Source organism: Cibotium barometz, chromosome 12 (assembly GCF_041138505.1).
Source record: "Cibotium barometz isolate CiBa-2024 chromosome 12, ASM4113850v1, whole genome shotgun sequence".
Classification (NCBI taxonomy): domain Eukaryota; kingdom Viridiplantae; phylum Streptophyta; class Polypodiopsida; order Cyatheales; family Cibotiaceae; genus Cibotium; species Cibotium barometz.
In genome coordinates this window covers 34098480-34121465 of record NC_141057.1, presented here as the reverse complement: position 1 = coordinate 34121465, position 22986 = coordinate 34098480, and the positions used below count along the sequence as shown (strand labels likewise).

The 22986-nt window shown below is 44.7% G+C and overlaps 1 protein-coding gene across 3 annotated transcripts; it reads right to left on the bottom strand.

The window, feature by feature from the left end:
• Nucleotides 1–3647: 3647 nt before the first annotated feature.
• On the bottom strand, nucleotides 3648–22736 carry LOC147633331 (small COPII coat GTPase SAR1A-like). Of its 3 annotated transcripts, none has more exons than XM_086806389.1 (4): nucleotides 22460–22736; nucleotides 5315–5446; nucleotides 4788–5123; nucleotides 3648–4394 (listed from the first exon to the last, which is right to left on the bottom strand). In XM_086806389.1, the coding sequence occupies exons 1-3, from the start codon at nucleotides 22586–22588 to the stop codon at nucleotides 4803–4805; spliced, it is 582 nt and encodes a 193-aa protein (XP_086662515.1). In that variant the 5' UTR covers nucleotides 22589–22736; the 3' UTR covers nucleotides 3648–4394; nucleotides 4788–4802. The 3 variants fall into 3 exon arrangements, with proteins under 3 accessions (XP_086662515.1, XP_086662516.1, XP_086662514.1); XM_086806390.1 differs by having other exon boundaries at nucleotides 3653–4332; XM_086806388.1 differs by lacking the exon at nucleotides 3648–4394 and having other exon boundaries at nucleotides 4417–5123; nucleotides 22460–22735.
• Between the last annotated feature and the right edge of the window lie 250 nt (nucleotides 22737–22986).

The window sequence follows — 22986 nt, the reverse complement described above, 5'->3', positions numbered from 1 at the left end:
CTGAGAGAGAGAGAGAGAGAGAGAGAGAGAGAGAGAGAGAGAGAGAAACCCCACAACCCAATGTAACCTACCCCAACAGAGTAAAACCACCTCTAAGCCACCGATGATGTAGGCCATGTGGTAGATGTATGTGTGAGCACTTTAGTCAAGGTCGTGGGCACTTGTAGTAGCCTTGGACACATAGAGAGAGAGAGTGTCAAGGACTATGAGTTTAGGGACTTGAGGCACTGGTCGCGAACTATCAAGTAAGAGGGAAACTTGGTATATAGGGTCCAGGTGTGCTAGGAGTATTCACTTGAGGGGAGGTGTTGAAATATACAAGTGAATAGGGTGTGTGCGGGAACAAGCCCTTGGCTAGAGGCTCTTGGCTAGAGGCTGTAAAAGAGAATGTGTTAATGTGAGAGAACCTATGAAAAGGTGAGAAGAATCTACTGGGAGAGAATAAAGGGTAGCATGAGGAGATTTAGGAGGTGTGGAGATATTCTGGGAGAGGTGGAGAGAATCAAGCAAAAGAGGTGGAGTGAATCAAGAAGAAATCAGTGGGATTAGATGCTTGGATGTAAACTCTATAAATTGAGGCATTGGCCTAATGAGAACTTTGCTGGTTTTTGATTATTTATGCCTACATTAAGTTATTAGTTAATTGCTCACTAATCACATCTTAATTATCATCTAATCTCTTTGTTAATAATGTTGATTCTAGCATTTGATCCACCATAGCTCATCACATTGCTGTAATTTTAACATAGGTGAGGGCCGTCATTTCTCACACGTGTCAAGGTGTTTTGTCCTTTGTTCTTCTTGTATGAGTTTCTAGAGAAGCAAGAGAGATGTGTACACAAACTATGCGACAAAGTTAGGCAATATGCCAACTTCATGAAAAGTTGAAGTACCTACATTGATCCACAAAATACACCGCATGAGAGTCCTTTCCACCTTATTTGTACAAAAATTCCTAATCCTTAGTCCTTACATATATACGAACAATACACAAAGTCCATAATCCCTAAACCTTACATCCAAAATCCTTACAATACATTTGAAAGGAATAGTGGCATGGAATGTATAAACTCCTTTTATATATGATAAAATAGTAAAGTGTAAATGTTTGCTATGGTAAATATATCCTTTGATTGTATGTAAATAATGAAGATCCAATTAATAAGGTCCTTGGATTACTAAAGACAACATGCATAAGATAATATGCATACAAACATACATACATACACACACATATATATACATAATAGTAAAGTGTAAATAAAAAACAATTATGATAATTTTTCTATAGTAAATATCCTTTGATTGTATCTGAATAATGAAGGTTTAATTACTAAGGTTCATGCATTACTAAACACAACATGCATAATATAACACACACACACACACACACATATATGTATGTCCCATTTTTTTGCCTGTGAATATGTATGCATATATCCATAGTCATGTGTTAGTGTTTGTGTAAATCTCTCTTGATACTCGAGGTACCGACAAATGAAACTACCGTATAGCCCTATACTTGCTCTACCAATTGCTCCTGTACTTGACAGAGTACCTGTGGTGCTACCCTGTAGCCGATTGCTCCTACTGTTTGTTTGTACCAACATGTTACACCATCTATCCAATCGATTGTGTACTTGTTATTGTGCGCATGTGTGTGTGTGTATGCGTGCGTGCGTGCGTGAGGATTTTGTACCTGCATTTTAGGTTTTCAACTCCTATGTTTCAAATTTTCAGCAAAAAATGACCTACATTGTAGCTATGTTTTAGGGTTTTTGCACGTACATCTCTATACTTATGTTTTAGGTTTTTTGTACCTATATTTTATAGTTGCTTTTCTTTTTTCAAAAGGTCTCTTTACCTTTCACTTCGAGATTCTTTTGACCTCGGAGATATATCGTTTTGACAGTTTGAGGTGTTTTCTCAATGTTTCTAATATTTGAGTAGTAGTTGTCTCCCCACCTTGGGACAGCTATAAATGTACCATACAATCCTTAATGAAGCAATGGTTTCACACACACAAAAAATGTTCATGTAAATCTCTCTATCTACATACATATTACAAATTAAAAACATAAAAAGAGAATTTTATTAATCTCCACATAAATACTAGGAGATTATGTGTGTGTGTGTGTGTGTGTGTAAATATCTCCACATACATACTAAGAAATCATAAATCAATATCTTTTACTCTCCACATACATATTAAGACTCTCCTCTCTCTCTCTCTCTCTCTCTCTCTCTCTCTCCACATAATATAGCAGATAAAAAGCCATCATCATCAAACACTTAGAGCCCAAAGTTACAAAAAGATAATAGTTTCATAAATGTTACAAAAAGGTCATAAGATTAGCATTTGATATGCTTCCAATAACAACCAAACTAGCAATTACTTTCAACATGTTTGTAATGTTCAACTCATTTTGGTCAATAAAGCCCCAAACCTATTCAAAGCTACTCTAAGACTTGATATTTACATTTTAAGCATATCAACATGTGCAACTAGCTTACCCTGTCACACTTTTATAACATCAACTATTTTTGGACACAATTAGCATCACAAAGGTATCTATCTCTCTCTCTCTCTCTCTCTCTCTCTCTCTCTCTCTCTCCATCCATAATATAACAGATAAAAAGCCATCATCATCAAACACTTAGAGCCCAAAGTTACAAAAAGATAATAGTTTCATAAATGTTACAAAAAGATCATAAGATTAGTATTTGATATGGTTCCAATAACAACCAAACTAGCAATTACTTTCAACATGTTTGTAATGTTAGACTCATTTTGGTCAATAAAGCCCCAAACCTATTCAAAGCTACTCTAAGACTGAATGTTTCCATTTTAAGCATATCAACATGTGTACTTAGCTTACCCTGTTGCTCTTTTGTAACATCAATTGTTTTTGGACACAATTAGCATCACAAAGGCATGCTTCTCCAAAACAATCACATCATGTATCTAGTATACAAACATAGATTGCTTCGATAATCTCTGTGATTTCGCGGTTTCCTATTATGGGGGCATGAACGGATTCTCTTGTCGAACTACTTTCACCACTTTTATTACAAATGCAATAACCAAGGTCGTCCCTCAAGCTCTCCACATTCAACACACAAGAGGTGATTCTATTGTGACCAAATGAATTATGCTTTCTAAAGTTGAGTTTACCATCTTCCCATGTCAAATCAACTTCTTCCTACTATAAAGCACTCACTTAGCAGAGCTCTTCAATTTCCTTCTGCATCACTTGAAAGCGTGCAAAATTCATTGGGACTTGACATCATCTCCTCTTTAGGTGGTTGAGGTTTTGGACACTCTTCATGATGGCTTCTATCTTCAACTTGTAAAGAAGCACCTCACAACTTCTTCACTATCCATACTTATCATCATTTAAGAGTTACCACTCTATCTATCTTTATCTATTTTAATCAAATATCTAATCTAGAAGAAATTATGGTGCGCGAAATTAGAAATTACTCCAAATTATCTATCAAACTTAGCCTACATTGGTCTTTTTGAATCGGTCGTTGACTCTCGCTCACTGGGTCCCTCATCTCTTTCCGCAAGAATGTATGATATGATATGCGAGTGCGAGTGCGAGTGCGAGTGCCCACGTCATTGCTCAACTAAGGTTTTTCACCATTTGCATGAAAATTTTCATTCCTCGGGGCTCTTTGCTTTGCTTGCTCTCGAGTGTGTAGACTGAGTTGCTTGGGATAACACATTGAGTGAGACATGGAGATGAGGCTTGGCAAGAAGATCGAGGGCTCCTCTATTGAGTATTATGCAAGGGATTTTTGTTCAAAAGGATACTGAACAAACACCCCTTGCTTACCCAATATATATTCACTACTTTTTTTGTAGGTGTATAGGTGTATATTCACGACTTTTTTTATAGTTGTATTAGTTATCCCTCTCCATGTCTCTCGCTCATGTACAGAAAGCTTCTCTCAGTTCTGCAATAGCAGACGTCTCTCCCTCTCATGGTTTTGCTACATGAGACATTCATCCCTCTCTCTCGCTCGCATACACAGTAGAAAAAAATGTCTCAACTAAAGCAGTTAATCTGGTGCTGCTCCTCTCCATCTCTCTCGCTCGCTCGCTGGCATACACACCTTCATCTCTCTCGCTTGCTTGCGTGCACAGCAAAAAACATTTAATCTTCCCTCACTCACTCGCTGGTGTACTCACAGCAAGGACCGGCCAGCATCAAATGTTCATCGCTCTCGGCAAAAAACCAGCTCTTGCAACGTTGCAAGTGTGCAAGTGGAAAGGTCCAGTTCAACTGCTCCACCCTGTGCAGGGAGAAGGCAGGGAGCCCACGCCTGTGCAGCAAATGCAGAGAAGGCAGCAAGGGCAAGCATGGTCAAACAGAAGGGTGCTCAGGCTGTCCATATAGAAATAAAAACAAATTAGAATACTTTCAAGCTGTGATTAAACTCACATGTTTAACTCTAATACAACCACAACCTATTAGCCTTCTACTAAACAAAACTAGTTTGGCATGTCCAGGGCTTCAGCAAGCTCTACTTCTCTATTAGAATGATCTGACCGAAGCAGCATGAAGTAACTGTCCTCATATTAGCCCTAACAGCCATCATATAGAGAGGTAGAACGTTCTAAACTCCACTGATCCACACTTGCATGCAAAGCCATTATTGCACAAAAATTGCCAAAATTCTCGCTTTACCTTCCAGAAACTACTGGGAGGAACAGGCAAAGTTACAGCCTTGCCAAAAAATCTCAGATCTACAAAAAAAAAAGATTCACTTCAAGATACCTGCCACCATGCTTCTCAATCTATGTACTGTGATAGCCACTTGAAGCCTTCTCCATACCCCATCTTTCGAACAATGCTGCACATAAACACCTCAATGGCTCGCATGTTTGAATCACCGAGACCTACTTTCCCTTTGCCAGTGGTATAATTGGAAAGTCCGAGATAATATCTAAGCTCCTCTTCTGAAGCTGCGATAGGTATGTCTATCTTATTCCCCAGAATAAGAAATGGCACACCAGCCAGGGAATCATCTGAAAGAAGCCCATCAAGCTCTTTCTTTGATTCAGGAAATCTCTCCTTGTCAGCAGCATCAACAAGGTAGACTATTCCATCAACCTACACACAAGCATCAAGACTGAGCAAAGAACACACAACAATACTACATATAAAAACAAAGCAATCCTTGAATGAGCTTGCCACGCTCAGGAAGGTGAAGTCAGAGAAAGACTACCCGATCTTCTAAGGTTCCAAAAGGGCTACTTGTTATTCAGCTCCTTCAATAAAATAAGCATGTGCGGCCGTCATACCTTGGCATAGTAGTCTTTCCACACTCGGCGTGCAATCTGATGCCCACCCAAATCAAATGCTTTGAACTTTATCTTCCCAATGCTTAATTCTTCTGATGTAGGATGTTGTGTTGGCTGATGCTGGGCCAATCTCTGCAAAAGGATGGAAAAAAAAAAAGACATCTAATGCTTCCAATTAAAATAGTACATGAGTTTGAGCCCCAAAACTATGCAAGAAGAAATGTAATCAATAAGAAACTCTAAACATAATTATCAAATCAAAACACCAGTAACAGTGAGAAAAAGCTGGGTGACAATAACAGCCAACAACTGGCCCTCCACATCAGTCAATAACACTGGACAGTGCACATGGATCACACCTTCACAGTTCCCACCGAATATGCACTTCTACAGAGATCACTTCCTCAGGCTCACTGAGGATGCATTCATCCAACAGCTGGGCTACCAGAGTGTTCACATGTCCCATGCCAAGCAGATTGCGATTAGCCAGATACACGTTTCACCCCACCGCCGACGGAAAGCTGCATGCACCTTCAGAGCCATGGCCCGGAGGGAGCTCACACGAAGACCAAAGGACGAGAGGATATGTCAATTGTGCCACACAGAGGTTGAGACAGAGAAGCATTACATGTCACTGCCTAATATACTACGAGATCCGTGGCAGGTTTCACTGTCTGTTCCATGAGGAGTTCGGTCCACTTGACTTCCCAGACCAGCGCTGCCTAAGGCTCTTCCTACTCAAGCATACACAAGGACACATTCTTGAGACAGCTTCGGCCCTAGCCACCCCGCCCCCTCCCTTGCCAGCCAACCATCACCAGCTTCCTCTGGACCCAAAATGAGGACACCCACAGAGTGGATCAGGTAGACCCACCTCGGGCTGTTGCGGACCCACCTTGCCCAACAAGAGTTACCTCAGACCAAGCATGCGCGCTAGTGCCCGGTGCCCACAGCCCCCTGAACGACAACCACACCATCTATTAGGGGCTGATGCTCCTCTCATGTTTCATGTTCCTTGTATTCCATGATGAGATTTCCATGGACATTTTTTTGTATCACTCTAGTGAGATAGTTTTGATTTGTTCTATTTTATTTTATTTTCTATCCCATGATGAGATATGCCATGGACATTATTGTATCACTTTGGTCTCATAGACTGTTATGTGCCTGGAGCTAATCCTCAAATTCATAAGCCTAATCCAGTAGGGCTAGGGAGGCCTGGGATTAGGAGATAGCGGGCAAATACAGAGGGCTAAGATTCAGAATCAATAAAAGTAGGCTACTAGCAGCTATCTATAGCAGGTTAGCTATTTATAGCGGCAATTATCACTATATAAGTGATGCCTTGGGTTATTATTTGGTAGTCAATTGTTCAGTGCACTTCTGATGGGTCTATGCCTGGACCAAAGTTTCTACCCCTACTGTGGACATGGCAAATCGCGCAGTCTTGCCAAGGGTCCCTGTGGGCAGGCACTGGTTGTATGGGACGCAAGAGCTGAGCCGACCCTGGAATGGTGTTGGGGTGAGGTGCGGAGGGAGGAGAGGTGGGTGTTCGAGCCGTGTGCCATGGCAGAGGTTAGTCCTCCTTAGCCCCTAGCTCAGGGGTGGATCGAAGTATTGATCCTATGGTTGGGTTGCGAGCTTGCATGCACCCCTTTTATTCGGTTTCTCTAATCTTGTGTTGGATTGTGTTTAGAAGATCTTGGTTAGACACGCCTCGAAGGCCTCTTACACTTGGTATTAGAATTACGTTCAACGTGGGACAAGACAGCAAGGAGCAGAATTCGAACCTCTTCTTGCACACAGAGCTCGGGAAGGCTCGGGTAAGTGGTTTACATGATCGTCTCAAATTTTACCTACAATTTTCTAGCTTTTTTCTCTCGCGTTTCTGAAAATTCAGGATCAGCACATGTCAATCTTCATGTCTCTTTGCAGTAATAGAGACACATCCTTGTTTTTTTCTCTCTTCCAACTTTCATACCCATGGACACCACATCCCCTCTCCTTAACTGATGATTTATCGAATCTTAGGTTTGAAGCTTGCAAACACATACATATATATACATAGATGCAGGCATACATATATAGGTTAGAAATGGAAGTCAAATTATAACCAATTTCACTTCCAATTATTCCGAATTTCTCATTTAGTTTTTCAGTTTCAAGTAATTGCACACCCTTTTGCTGAAATTCTTCATTGGGAGGCCAATTTCTTACCTTTCCCCAATTTTTCACCTCCATTGCAAATTCCAACCCCGCATCCCTGCAAATCCCCTAATCAACATGACATTTGGGGGATTTCGATTCTGATTAGCAAGTATGGGCATTCCAACTCAAAATGTATCATTTGCAGATTTTGTGGAGAATGTGTCTTGAATGTTTCTCTTCCGATGTTATAGACTTAGATGTGACTTGTATTAGTTACCATTATGCTTATATAACAAGTCACTTTGAAACCTACCCGTTTCTTCCAAAGCGACGAGACAAAACAAAACCTTTCGAAAACGATGCAACAAACGAAACGATTCTTGTGACTATGATCATGAGCAGGAATGGGAAGATACAAGGGCACATGTGAGGGAAACCTGGCCATGATACTGAGCTTGGCCACCAAGCCATCATTGTGGAAGAGGAGGAGATAGTTGTGGTCACGAAAGCTTATTTTGACAACGAGATGCAAAGGTCTCTACCCTAAGGAACCAGGTAGTGAGATGGCTAATCTATGAAAGGAGATAGCTTTATTGCATCGGCAGATCACTATTCTGCACAAGGCAATGGCAAGTTCTATCGCATGCAAGTCATATTTCAATAGCTCTGTTCTTCACCCCACAAGTCTTTTCGGGTGAGAAGAAGGAGAGAACCCAAGAGGTGGTTGATGCATGGTTAAACTAGTGGAATGTCCATTTTGAATTCCATCCTCTCCAGGATGCTTGGAAGATTCAGATGGTGCATGGCCTTCAGAAAGGGAAAGCCTTGTCATGGTGCAAAGAGCTTCAAAACAAGCCTCCTACTTGGGCTTGTTTCGAGTAGATGTTTAGAGATGAGTTCCTTCAGGTGGAGGGTGAGTATGATGTGGTATCTAGACTTGCAAATCATAACGCATGGCCGAGTGCAAAGGACTCAGAGGTCAAGTCTTGCCAAAGGGACAAAGACCGCTTACATCAACATAAACACCTCCCCTCCCCTCGCACCTAAAGCAAGGGCAAAAAGGGAATAGTCAAAGCTGAAAACCGGGCAACAACATCATAATCATTCTCTTTCTGGAGGAATTCCTTCTTGAAGACGTCTTCGAATTGTGCCCACGTTGTTGGCTTAGGGTTGAGTTCCTTCCACCAAAGCAAAGCTTCGCCGGACAGGAAACCTGTTACTAACTGGATCTTTTTTCCATCATCATATGGATGAAACTGAAAGTGAACTTGCCACTTATGTAGCCAAGTGTCCACGATCTCCTTGGTGCGCTGCTTTTGCTCGCCCCCGAACCGTTCCGGAGTACTGTTGGGACCCAAGGCAGAAGCCAAGGTATCCATACCCGATAGAGTAGAGAGGGTAGAGGTCAAAAGAGCGATGGAGTTTTGCAAAGCTTGCATCTGGGCTGCGATTTTGCCTGACGTTCCGACGAAGAAGCTTCGAGAGCTACTTTAAACTCTTGGAAATCTGATTTTGACACATAATCGTCAAAAAGATTAGCATCGGTATCTTCCGTAGCCGGCAAGCCTTCGCGTTCGACAAGGGGCTCCAACTCCAATTCTTGGGTCGACATCATGAAGAGGACAAGTGGAGAGAAAATTTAATCTTTGCACAATGAAAGTGCAAGGGAACTTGAGAGCTTGAGAGCTTGAAAACTTGAGAGGTGTGGGACAAGAAGCCCACTTAAGGGGTATATATAGTTTGCCCCAAAAGCTACTTGAGCTTTTGCTTTTGTGTTTTATATATATATATATATATATATATATATATATATATAATTTTCTTTTTCTTTTTTTAATAAAACACCTTTAAACCTTGGAGGGGGGTTTTTTAACTTTCTTAAAAAAAATTGCGTTTTTTTTTTCTCCATCCCTCCCGGATTAGCGCCGACGGCTGCCTGTCTGCAGACATCACCATGCTGATGCTTTCGCCACCTGAACTACCGGTGCTGCCTGCGCCAACCTGGCGTAGGCCTGGCCACAAGGCGGCGTGGGCCTAGGCGCCTGCCTGGCCTGGCCGCCTGGCTAGATAGCCCTAGGCACCTGGCCACCTTTAACTGCCGATAGCCCAATGCCTGCGCCGCCAGCCTCCAATAGCCAAACGCCAACACCTGCCAGCGAGCCCACCTCTCACACGCGTGCTCTCTTTCTCACGTTAAACGAAAAGCAAACCTGTTTTTTTTAATGTTTTCTCTCAACGTTTCATGCGACTACACAAACGAATCTTTACCTACTTCTTGCAAAGCCAATCGACCCATCTTAGACCACCATCTCCATCATCATGGGTTACTTTGATGTAAAAAAAACACATACTGAATCTGAAAACAGCAGTATGCACAGAAAAACAGCAAGCTTTTTGAACACATACCTTTCTTCGACCTCATCTTCTCTACCTACCGACTTGCTCGTTCACGAGGTATGCTCTGATACCACTGTCAAATACCCAAGGATCTCCTCGTGATCGTTCCTGGTACGAGACTCGAAACCTGCAAACAAACAAACAAACAACAAGGGGGTGCAGGCCTGACTCACCTCCCAACCATGACAACCGTGGTGGGCGAGCCCACAGTCTTGGCTGTCCCCACCGAGCCACGAGCTGAGCTAACTAGGTTGACGTACCGACCAATCTCCTCCTCGCGACGTCCCATACCGCCACGAAGCTACCCTCAAAGGCCTCGAGATTGCTGCCGGCCTCAGCTGCGTAAAGCAGGTGCACGTCTGCACTAGATCCAGGCTCCAAGACCATAGAGCTCTCACAAACTCGCGAGACTCTCTATATCTCAATAACTAACCTTGGCCACCCTTTTATAGGCTCTTGGCCAGTCATCCGGTGTCCACACTTGGGCGCCTGCCTGTCCATACTTGGGTGCCCCGCCCGTTAGTTTATCCCTAACTCAGCTCGTCAATCAGCCTGCCTAGCTCCAAGCTTCCCCAAACCTCGAAGCTAGTCTTGCGTGCGTGTAGCACACGGTAGATACACACTGTGCACATTACATCTTGGAGGACTACCAGACTCTCTCTTCTTCAATTTATATCGGCGACAACTCTTTGCTTCCTGTCACCGGTGTTGGTAATGTTTCTTTGGGTTCCTTTGCCACCTTACATGATGTTTTATATGTACCACGGATTTCCAAAAATCTATTTTTAGTGTACAAGGCTTCTCCGAAGGGACTTGGTGTGTACTTTGATGATAAGGTCATTGAAGTGATCGACAAAATACTCTCTCGGTTGCGGTTGTTGCAGATGGAGTCCATGATGGGGGTCTCTACAAGATCACCAACTTTTCTTCCCAAATCCCTCGCACTGACTCACATATTCATCAGCTTTTCTCTCCCTTGGTGGCTTAGATTTCTGAGGCAGAAACTTCTCTGTGGCATTCTCGCTTCGCTCATTTACCCATTGCTAACTTACAGAAGTTCCATTCTTCGCAGGTTGTCGGCAAACTACCTCAGCTCAGATCTCTTTCACACATCTGCTCATCCTGCATGATGGGCAAGCATCATCGAGATGCATTTCTAGAGGAGGCCACTCATCGAGCAACCCGAAGACTAGAGCTTATACATGCATATCTTGCTGGACCCATGGAGGTTGAGTCTCTTGGAGGGACTCAATATTTTCTTCTTCTTGTGGATGATTTCGCTCACAAAGTCTGGGTATGTTATCTGGCTCGCAAGTCAGATGCTTTTGCCAGTTTCAAGACTTGGATCGGTGGAAAATCAGTCTGGGGATACAGTTTCATTTCTCCAAACCGATAATGGTGGCAAGTTTATACCGCTTGATAACTTCCTTGCATCAGAGGGCATTCACCAACAAACCTCTGTTTCTTACACTCCTTAGCAGAATAGAGTTGCGGAACAGAAGAATTGGATCATAAAAGAGATGTCTCGTTCTTTGTTGCATCATGCTGGTCTCCCTCCTATTTTCTGGGGTGAAGCTGTGGCTACCTCAGTTTATCTCATTAACCACTCTCTGACAAAAGTAATTAAGGGGATGACTCCGGGGAAGACTTTTACATGACACAAGACTTTTGTTTCTCATCCACGTGTTTTTCATTGTGTTGCTTATGTGCATGTCCCAAATCAAAAGAGGACCACTTTCACACCGAAGTCAAAGAGGATGATCTTCCCAGGCTACATTCTGAGATCCAGAGGGTACCGCTTCTAGGATCCGAAGGTTGATGACATCATCGTTTCCCGTGATGCTCGATTTGAAGAGAGCTTGTTTGGTATCGACTCCTCTCCACCTGATGCATCTACTGGTTTTCTGGATGATCCATTCCCAACGGATGTTAGTGATCTTATACCTCTTCCACATCCACCTCCTCCTCCTAGTACTACAACTCCGGTGCCAACTACTCCTTTACAGCCACCGGTTCCTATTGCACCAGCTTCTGCAGCTCCTAGTTCCTCTATGAGTCTTGCATTGACTCCAAGATTACCCCCACCAGTGCTTATTTCATCACTTCTCCCAGCAACATCGGATGAGTCCTCTACTGCGCCTGGATCTTCTTCTTCTTCTTCACACTGAGAGAGGAAGGCTGCCCTACTACTCTTTAGAGATTCTGGTCTCACTGATGCACAGCTCCATAACCAACTCTCTACCACCACCCCTAGACCTCGCCGTTCGTCTCGGGCTTCCACATCTCATCACACAGTGAATTATGCTCTCATGAGTTCTCCCCAAGAGATTGATGAGCCTGAGAGTTCAAAGGAGGCTCTTATACAACCGCAATGGCGACAAGCCATGGGAGTAGAGATGTCCTCTATTGAGAGGAATCACACTTGGTCTTTGGTGCCACGGCCTTTTAATCGTCGTGTGATTGGTGTGAAATGGATTTTCAAAGTCAAGTTTCATGCAGATGGTACTTTGGATAAGTACAAAGCCCGCCTTGTGGCTCAAAAGGCAGTGAAGACTTTGATGAGACATTTGCTTCTACAGCCAAGTATACCACCATCAGGGTTGTTTTGGCTCTGGCTGCACACTTCGAACTTCTTCGGCTGGCCTACTGTCCTACCAAGGACAATGTGACTAATCTCTTCACCAAACCACTTCCAAGAGCTACTTTGGAGGTGTTACTTCAACGTGCTGGTATTGGACCGCCCCTTTGGTGCTGAAGAGAAGGTATTGGATTATATATCATCTGCAGAGGGTCTACATCACCTTTTCATGCTTGTACTGGTCATTTTATGAGACCTTGCATTTGCATATTTTAGCAAATATTATTTGAAAATTTTCTTCCATTTTTGAGGCATTTTTTAGCATTTTATGCTATTGGACAGCTGTCGGCCTGCTTCAGCTGGCCAACCGGCTCTCTAAAGGGATATAGGGATATATAAGGGTTCTCACCCTTCCCCTCACTTTTCATCTCATTCTTGCATATCTGCTGGAGGTCATTGGCTGTAGCAACAGTCTCTTATGCTTGTAAGCACCTATGGGCTTCCCTCGTGCTCATTTTGAGCAATAATCAGCTGTTTCCAGCCTTCTACAGTTTGTGCTTTGAGCCTACAACCTGTGATGCTCTCTCTTTCTTTCACGATGTCAAGGAAGGAAGCGGAGGGGGGAGAGGAGGTAGGGGAGGCAACAACGGAAGGCGAAGGGGCGGAGACGCCAGAGAGGGGTGCTGTCATGTGCACAGTGGGTATCTACCATGTGCTATACGCATGAAGACTAGTTTCGAGGCTTGGGGAAGCTTGGAACTAGGCAGGCTGATTGACGAGCTGAGTTAGGGATATACTAACGGGCGGGCACCCAAGTATGGACGGGCGGGCGGCCAAGTGTGGACGCCCGATGACCGGCCAAGAGCCTATAAAAGGGTGGCCAAGGTTAGTTATTGGAACATAGAGAGTCTCGCGAGTTTGTGAGAGCTCTATGGTCTTGGAGCCTGGATCTAGTGCAGACGTGCACCTGCTTTATGCAACCGAGGCCGGCACCAATCTCGAGGCCCGCGAGGGCAGCTTCGTGGCGGTATGGGACGTCGCGAGGAGGAGATTGGTCGGTACGTCATCCTAGTTAGCTCAGCTCGTAGCTCAGTGGGGACAGCCAAGACTGTGGGCTCGCCCACGGCTGTCATGGTTGGGAGGTGAGTCAGGCCTGCACCCCCTTGCTTGTTTGTTGTTTGTTTGTTTGCAGGATTCGACTTTCGAACCAAGATCGATCACGAGGGGATCCGTGGGGATTTGACAGTGGTATCAGAGCATACCTCGTGAACGAGCAAGTCGGTAGGTAGAGAAGAAGAGGTCGAAGAACGGTATGTGTTAAAAAAGCTTGCTGTTTTTTCTGTGCATACTGCAGTTTTCAGTTTTGGTATGTGTTTTTTCTTCATCAAAGAACCCCATGTTGATGGGAGATGGTAGGTTGAGTATGGGTTGATTGCTTTTGCAAAGAAGAGAAGTTTTGGTTGTGCAGTCGCATAACCTGCAGTGAGAGAAAACAGAAAAACAGGAAAAAAAAAGCATAATGCTTTTCGTTGAACGAGAGAGAGAGAGAGAGAGAGAGAGAGTGAGAGAGAGCGTTTGTTCGCTGGCAAGGGCTGGCGTCGTCTATCGACGGCTGTGGCGGGTATTTTTATGCAATCGCTTGCAGGTTGTTATTATGCTCTGGCGCACGTATCCAGGCGCTTGTACGCAAGCTGACTTGTACGCTGGCAAAGAAGCAGGCGGCCAGGCAGCCAGGCCTGCGCAGCCTAGCGCAGGTGTCCCGGACAGGCCACGCCGCTCACAACAGGTTGGCGCCCAGGCCACGTGGCCAAGCATACAGGCGCAGGCTGGCGTGAAGCGCAGCTACCGGCAACAGCCGTCGGCAGGCAGGGTCACGCCGCCAGTACTCGCCGTCAACAGACAGACGTCAGCGCCGAGAGGAAAAGCATGCGCCTACAGAGGACCCACGGGCGAATCCAGGGGAGAAAAAAAAAACAAGAAAAGCTACGTTTTTTTTAGCTTTCGTTTTTTTGAGTTTAAATTTTATTTTTTTTTAAAGTTTAAAAGTTCTCTCCTCTCTAAGGTTTCCAAGGTTTTTATTTTTTTAAGACTTTAGAATATATATATATCCATATATATATATATATATTAAAATATATATATATATATATATATATATTTATCACGAAAAAAAAACACAAAAGCTAAAGCAAAAGCTAAGTCTAGCTTTCAGAGTTTTTTTTTGGCTTTTGGGAAACCTTTATAAACCCCCTCACGTGGGCTTCTTGCCACACATCTCTCGAGTTCTCGAGTTCTCAAGTTCTTAAGTTTTCAAGCTCTCAAGCTCTCAAGTTCCCGTGCACTTTTGTTGTGCAAAGATCGAATTTTCTCTCCACGTACCCTCTTCACGATGTCGACCCAAGAATCAGAGTTGGAGCCCCTCGTGGAACGCGAAGGCTTGCCGGCTACGGAAGGCACTGATGCCGATCTTTTTGACGAGTTTGTGTCAAAATCAGATTTCCAAGAGTTCAAAGTAGCTCTCGAAGCTTCTTCGTCGGAACGTCAGGCACAAATCGCAGCCCAGATGCAGGCTTTGCAGAACTCCATCGCTCTATTGACCACTACTCTCTCTACTTTCTCGGGTATGGATACCTTGGCTTCAGCTTTAGGCCCCAATATTACTCTGGAACCGTTCGGGGGCGAGCAAAAGCAGAGAACCAAGGAGATCGTGGACACGTGGCTACACAAGTGGCAAGTTCACTTTCAGTTTCATCCATATGATGATGGAAAGAAGATTCAATTAGCAGAAGGTTTCCTGTCCGGCAAAGCTTTGCTTTGGTGGAAGGAACTGAACCCAAAGCCAACGACTTGGGCACAATTCGAAGACATTTTCAAGAAAGAATTCCTCAAGAAAGAGGATGATTATGATGTTGTTGCCCGGTTTTCAGCTTTGACCATGACCTCGCAGCACCTCACTTATGAGGTCTACCCCAGAAGTTTCGTGACTTGCAGATGAAAGCTACAAAGATGGATCCCACTACTCTTTTGGGGTTTTTCGTAGCTGGTTTACCAGACTCGTACCGATTACAGGTTAAAAATAACAAATGTAAAACATTGGACGAGGCCATTCATTCAGCTCGTATCTATGATGATACGATGGTCTCTTCCAAGTCGAAACCCGTTACCGAGCAGGGAAACAAGCATAAAAGAAAGTTCTCCGCACCTATGGCTAACAAGACAGAAGACAAGTCTTCGGACCAACCTTCGAAGAATTCCAGTTCGACACCAACGAAGAAGAAACGACTCCTTAGGGCTTTGAAGCTCAAGAAGGAAGGACGTTGTTTTATCTGCGAAGAAAAAGGACACATGCGTAACGAGTGCCCAAAGAAAAAGGGTACCAAGTCAAACGCAAGACCCAAGCCAAAGGCAGCTAACCAGTTGTCTTTGACAGGTACGTCAATTACTGTACTTTCTCGCCCTAGTACTTGTTCTGATTGTCTGTTCAATTCTAAGGTATTTGGCATGCATGATCTTCTCCGAGTTTATGGAGAAGTGAATGGCCATAAAATTCACATTCATTAAGACCCTGGCAGTTCGCATAACTTTGTTAACTACAAACTTGTGCAGAAATTGAGTCTTGATACGACACTCAGCGACCATACCTATGAGGTACGTCTACCTGCGAGCAGACAAGTTTGGGATCGCAAGGTGGAGATGCTTCCAATCCAGATTCAAGACTACAAAGATACTCTGGAATGCTATGTCATGCATCTGGAAAATGTAGACTTGTTATTAGGGATTGAGTGGTTTAAGACTCTTGACGTCCAGTGAGATTGGTCTAGTCATATTTTTTCTTTTCAGCATAGGGACACCAAGTATAGTATTTTAGGTGATTGTATTCATCCCTCTCAGGGACCTCTTGTAAATACTATTGATTTTGGAAATATAATGAATTCTTCTTTGTACACCGCTTTCCATTGTGTCTTGATTCCACTTTCTTCTTTTCTCATCCCTTCTTTGGATGTGAATGAATTAAGTGTGTTTGAAAGCAAAGAATTACAGAAGATTCTTCATTCGTTTCAAGACGTATTTCCTAAGGAACTACCATCGGGTTTACCACCTGAACGGGCAGTAGATCATCGTATTGACTTGATCCCTGGTGCTCATCCTGTGAGTATTCCACCTTATAGGATGAGCCAAGCTGAGGAAGATGAGTTGGCTAAACAACTCAAAGATTATTTGAGGATGGGCCAGATCCGTCCAAGTAAATCACCTTGGGGTGCACCTGTGTTGCTTAGGAGAAAGAAGGACAATACTTGGAGAATGTGTATAGATTACAAAAGATTGAACAAGTTGACAATTAAGAACCGTTATCCTCTCCCTAGATCAGATGACCTAATTGACCGATTAGCAGGAGCGAAATATTTCACGAAGATAGATTTGCGTACTGGCTACCACCAGATACGTATTCATGAAAGGCATGTCGAAAGAACCGCCTTTCGAACTAGGTATGGCCATTACGAGTTTCTCATATTACCTTTTGGGTTAACCAATGCTCCAGTCACTTTCCAGCAAATGATGAACGATCTTTTTCGTGAACATTTGGGAAAATTTATGGTGGTGTTCCTGGATGATATTTTGATTTATAGTCGTACTCTTGAGGATCATGTCAGACACCTCATGATTGTCTTAGCTATTTTAAGACAGAATCGACTATATGCTAAGTTGAGTAAATGTGAGTTCTTTATGACCGACATCATTTACTTGGGACACAAGATCACTAGAGATGGATTGAGCATTGACTATGACCAAGTTCAGAAGGTTTTGGACTGGCCTATACCGCGAACAGTGAAACAACTTCGTTCTTTTCTCGGTTTTGTTGTTTTTCTTCGGAAATCTGTACGGGAGTACTCTCAGCTCACACTACCGATGACCGACTTATTGAAAGGTCGTGGACGTAAGTCCAATCAGCCTATCACTTGGAATAATGATTTGGATATGGCCTTCATACTTTTGAAAGATAAAGTCAAGGAAGCACTTATCTTAGCATTGCCTGATCCTAGTCGGCCTTATGTTCTTGAAACTGATGCCAGTGACTATGCTATCGGGGCTGCTTTATTTCAAGATGGTAGACCGGTTGCTTTTGAAAGTAAAAAGCTAGACGACACTCAATCTCATTGGCCAACCCTTGAGAAGGAGCTTTATGCTGTGATTCATGCTCTCAAGGTTTGGAGACATTATTTATATGGCTGCAGAGTTAATGCAAGATTTTGATTTTGAGATCCGTTATCGGAAAGGGTCCATGAATAATATTGCAGATGCGCTTAGTCAGATTAGAGAGGTGAATACTTTGTCGTTCACCGAGATTTCTACTGACTTATTTCAGTCATTGAGAGGGCTTTGCAGGACTGATAGTTATTTTGGTCCATTTTGGCAAAAGATCCAGGACGGGAGCTCATTGATTGACCAAGACTCGGTGACTGCGCAGTCTACTATGCAAGCTGCAGGAGGTCAGTGGATGATTCGGAATGGTTTGCTATTCCGTAATGACAAAATTTGTGTACCACAGATCCCGGACATTAGGTCCAAGATTCTGAGGGAGTGTCACGACGCCCCTTCTGCTGGACACCCTGGGGTACACAGGACACTATTATTAGTGAAACACACTTTTTATTGGCCGAAGATGAAAGGGTACGTAGAAGATTATGTTCTCAAGTGTCAGATTTGTCGGGCAAATAAAGCTGAACGCTTTAGACAGGCTGGGTTGTTGCATCCTTTGCAAATCCCAGGTAATAAACGGGAAAGTATTTCCATGGATTTTATTATCGGATTGCCAAGAACACATCAAGGCCACGATTCTATTTGGGTTGTGGTAGATCGCTTGACAAAAATGGCTAGATTTTTACCGACCCGGAAGACTATTACAGCTACGCAATTAGCTCGGCAGTTTATCGAGCAATTGTTTAGATTGTACGGGTTACCGCAGGACACAGTCAGTGATAGGGACTCTAAGTTTACGAGTGATTTTTGGAAACTTGTTTTTGAGAAGTTGGAAACAACTTTGAATTTGAGTTCCTCTGATCATCCTCAATCTGATGGCCAGACTGAAAGACTGAATCAGATTTTGGAGGATATGCTTCGAGCATATGTATCCAAAAGACAAAGTTCATGGGAGGATTATCTTCCTATGTTAGAATTTGCATATAACAGTACTAAGCATACGAGTACAGGGTTTAGTCCTTTCATGCTTATGTACGGTTTTCAACCAAGAACACCTGTTACAGTATGATTCTCAGGACTTCAGCATGATGCAGCACGTAATTTTTTGCAAGATACGCAGGAAATGTTACAAGTTGCAAAGGAATCTATTAGAAGTGCTCAGGACCGAGACAGGTTTTATTCTAATAGACATCGTTCACCCAGAGAGTTCTTTGAAGGAACGATGGTGTATTTGCGAGTTCCGAAAGATTCCGAGACTTTACGAATAGGTAGATCTCCGAAATCATCCCCTAGATACTGTGGACCATTTCGTGTTACACGACGGATTGGTTCAGTTGCATATGAATTGGATTTGCCTTCTCATGTGAAAGTTCATCCTGTATTTCATGTCAGTAGACTTAAGGAAGTACTGGGTGGAGCAGATCAGTTAGTTACTCCTCAAGAAATCATAGATGTCCAGGACATGACATTTGTTCCGCACGAACCTGAAAAGATTCTTGGATTTCGTGAACAACGATTGCGTCATACGCTTATCACGGAATACAAGATCAAGTGGAAGGAGGAGGACGCTACATGGGAGACATTGACTTCTCTTCAGAGAGATTACCCTGGCTTTTTAGTGAGCTCAGGAGTGAGCTCTTAGAGAAAGGGGAGTATGTCATGTGCACAGTGGGTATCTACCGTGTGCTATACGCATGAAGACTAGTTTCGAGGCTTGGGGAAGCTTGGAACTAGGCAGGCTGATTGACAAGCTGAGTTAGGGATATACTAACGGGCGGGCACCCAAGTATGGACGGGCGGGCGACCAAGTGTGGACGCCCGATGACCGGCCAAGAGCCTATAAAAGGGTGGCCAAGGTTAGTTATTGGAACATAGAGAGTCTCGCGAGTTTGTGAGAGCTCTATGGTCTTGGAGCCTGGATCTAGGCCCGCAGCAATCTCGAGGCCCGCGAGGGCAGCTTCGTGGCAGTATGGGACGTCGCGAGGAGGAGATTGGTCGGTACGTCATCCTAGTTAGCTCAGCTCGTGGCTCGGTGGGGACAGCCAAGACTGTGGGCTCGCCCACAACTGTCATGGTTGGGAGGTGAGTCAGGCCTGCACCCCCTTGCTTGTTTGTTGTTCATTAGTTTGCAGGATTCGAGTTTCGAACCAAGATCGATCACGAGGGGATCCGTGGGGATTTGACAGGTGCTGTTGTGAGAGATCCATTGGAGAGGTAGGCTATTGGGAGGCCTGAATACTCCACGCGCTACTAGATGGGATCGCCCCGGAGGCCAGGAATAGATATACAATGCGGCACAGAATCCGGCAAGGCAACACAGATGCGGAGAGATGGAATCCCAATTGCCCGTGCGAGGGCCGAGGTAGCAATGGGGAGGGGACTCCATCTCTCTCTCGATGGCACCACCAATCACCAAGAGAAGAAAAAGGTACTCCTTCCTAAGGCCTGGGAAACAAGCTATCGCTGTCGCTGTCGCTGTCGCTGTCACTGTTGGGAGAGGTAGGCTGTTGGGAGGCCTGAATACTCCACGCGCTACTAGATGGGATCGCCCCGGAGGCCAGGAATAGATATACAATGCGGCACAGAATCCGGCAAGGCAACGCAGATGCGGAGAGATGGAATCCCAATTGCCCGTGCGAGGGCCGAGGTAGCAATGGGGAGGGGACTCCATCTCTCTCTCGATGGCACCACCAATCACCAAGAGAAGAAAAAGGTACTCCTTCCTAAGGCCTGGGAAACAAGCTGTCGCTGTCGCTGTCGCTGGGAGCCCGACACACCAGTCAAGGATCAAACGCAAGATTGAAGCCGTGCTGCCACCATGCAAAGAAGGCTTGCACCGTACGCAATGCAAGGGGGCTCAGCTGCATGAGTCAGTATGACACTGTTCGCGAGTCAAACTCCACCTGGTAGTATCCATGCTCCAGAGCGTGAATATCCGTGATCTTTGCAAGCTCACTAATGAGGCTCACCTATAAAAGATCCCTGAGTTGTCCGCGCGTAGGGCGGCTACCAACAATTTTGCAAACCAAGGTGGAGACCTCTAATGTGGCAACAGTCGTGGCAAGAATCTAAAGATCCAGTTCGGAAAAAGAAATGCAAGCAACGACGGCCTTGGTTGGGGATGTCGAGGTGGCTGCCATGGAGTCCTGCTGAGGGTGAAGACCGGAATAGGCCAAAATTTGCCGAAATGAGCGAAAAACCCCGAAGAAACTGTAAGCTCAACTTGCACGGGAGGGGAAAAAGGGGAGGAGGCTGAAAACCGACAAGAAGGATGGAAGGCGGGGCAGCAGCGCTGACAGGAAACGCGGAGGGAAAAAGGGAGGCGAGCAGGGCAGGGCGGCAGGCGCGAAGGGCAAAAGGGGGGGCGCCACAGAAAAACACGAAGGGGGGGGGGGCACGAATACGCAAAAGGAGACGGGGGGTGGGGGTGAATCGCACGAGGGAGGGGGGGCAGCACTGAAAAACGAAGGGGGGGAGGGGGGCGGCAAAGAGAGGGAGGGGGCACAGATACGCAAAAGGAGACGGGGGGTGGGGGGGGGTGTGAATCGCACGAGGGAGGGGGGGCAGCACTGAAAAACGAAGGGGGGAAGAGGGGCCAGCTGTGCAGGGGAGGGGGGCGGCAAAGAGGGGGGGGGGGGGGGGGGGCATGACCGCGCAAAGAGGGGGGGGGCGCTCACAAGACCAAAAATATGTTACGAAGTATCCATGAGCTACAATGATCCTGGTTGTTTGACAAGTTATAAAAGGCCACATGGGTTAGAATGCCACATCACGTTAAGATTGGCCTTATGAAAATGATGTCCTGAGATTGTCAATGACGAGGTCATGAGAGCCGCTGTTAAGCACAGATACACCATTACCTCTGTGATGCGTGTTCAATCGACTCTTCCATGCACTGCAACCATACCCATTCAGTGACTTGATCCTACTCACGCCTTGGCCTACCTATGTAAGACAACGAACCCCATGGCAAGGTGTGATCACATAACATTGATATCCATTTTCATTCTCATTTTCCACCTTTTTCAATGGTGAGTGAAGCTGAAAAAATATGCCTTTCATGAGCCAAAAAACTGAAGATGCATCCCATAATCCGGAAGGAAAACTAGAAATGTTCGAATGTAAAACGAAAACCCACCTAGGATATGCCAACACACTAAATTTGTCCCAGTTCGACACTCAAGAAAGGCTGTAGCCACCATGAATGACAGACAATATTGCATGGAAACAACAGATAATCACTTGCTTGTCACCATCATTGTGTGATTCAGATGCTGCCTTTCATTTCACAACAATGTCGGTATCAAATTTGGAAGGTCCGCACAATCCTGCGTCTCCGGCTTGCCCCAATTCTTGACTCAAGGGAAAGGCCTTAGGACAGCCTTTCCTACCTGGAAAACTGCCACCACTCACGGCCTTCCAGGACAGAAAGGCTTCCTATTCATATCAAACTGTCCATATGGGGAAAAAAATAAGACAGGCATCATCTACGGCCGCACTCCTTGCACTCCTATGGTTACTTCTTCCCCAAAATGAACATTCCCCTTTTTCTTTTAGTCCATGAGTGAAGAGCCAAATTCCACACCCGCAAGGAAAATCAACATATAGTATGCTAGTTCTCCTTGTGCCTAACCCTAATGCCAACCCAAACCCTAACGCCGGAGCACTAAAACACTCTAATCAAAAATGGAAACGACGACCCTAACGCAGCAGAAGAACGACTCGAAGAAGACAACAACCTAGACCCTGATTCCGATCCAAATGGAAACCCCAAACCTAACCCTAAAGAGTCAGTTAACATAAATCCGATACGATTCGCCTACCTCGTCCTTAAGCATGTGAAGCAGTGTCGTTTTCCCGGCGTTGTCGAGGCCGAGGAAGAGGATCTTAGCCTCCTTCTGCCATAGCCCGAGCGAGGCGAGAATGCCGTAGAACCAGTCCACCAGGAACATGGTCGGATCAAGACTAGGGTTCGCGGGATTATAAATAACAGTGTGCGCAGATGTGTGAAGATAGAAAAGTACAGAGGGCGGCGGAGGAGATGTACAGAGGAGTATTTTCTCAGTAATACTTAATTATTCTTACGTGAGGAGTTCTTATAGAAAGAAAGGACATTTAAATAAGCACCACCCGAAATTCTTCCGGTTTGATATTAAATAATTTCGTCGTGCATCATAAAAGATTATGGCTTGATATATCTACGTGGCCATATGTGAACGTTTGGTTGTCCACTTGGATGGTTTCTCTTTGCATGTTGCTCCTTCTTTTACGGTCTTTCGGGGGTACGTTCTTCTCTTTCTCAATGCGGTCATGTGCCTTCTACAGTTTTGTGTTTGTTGTCGGCATGTCG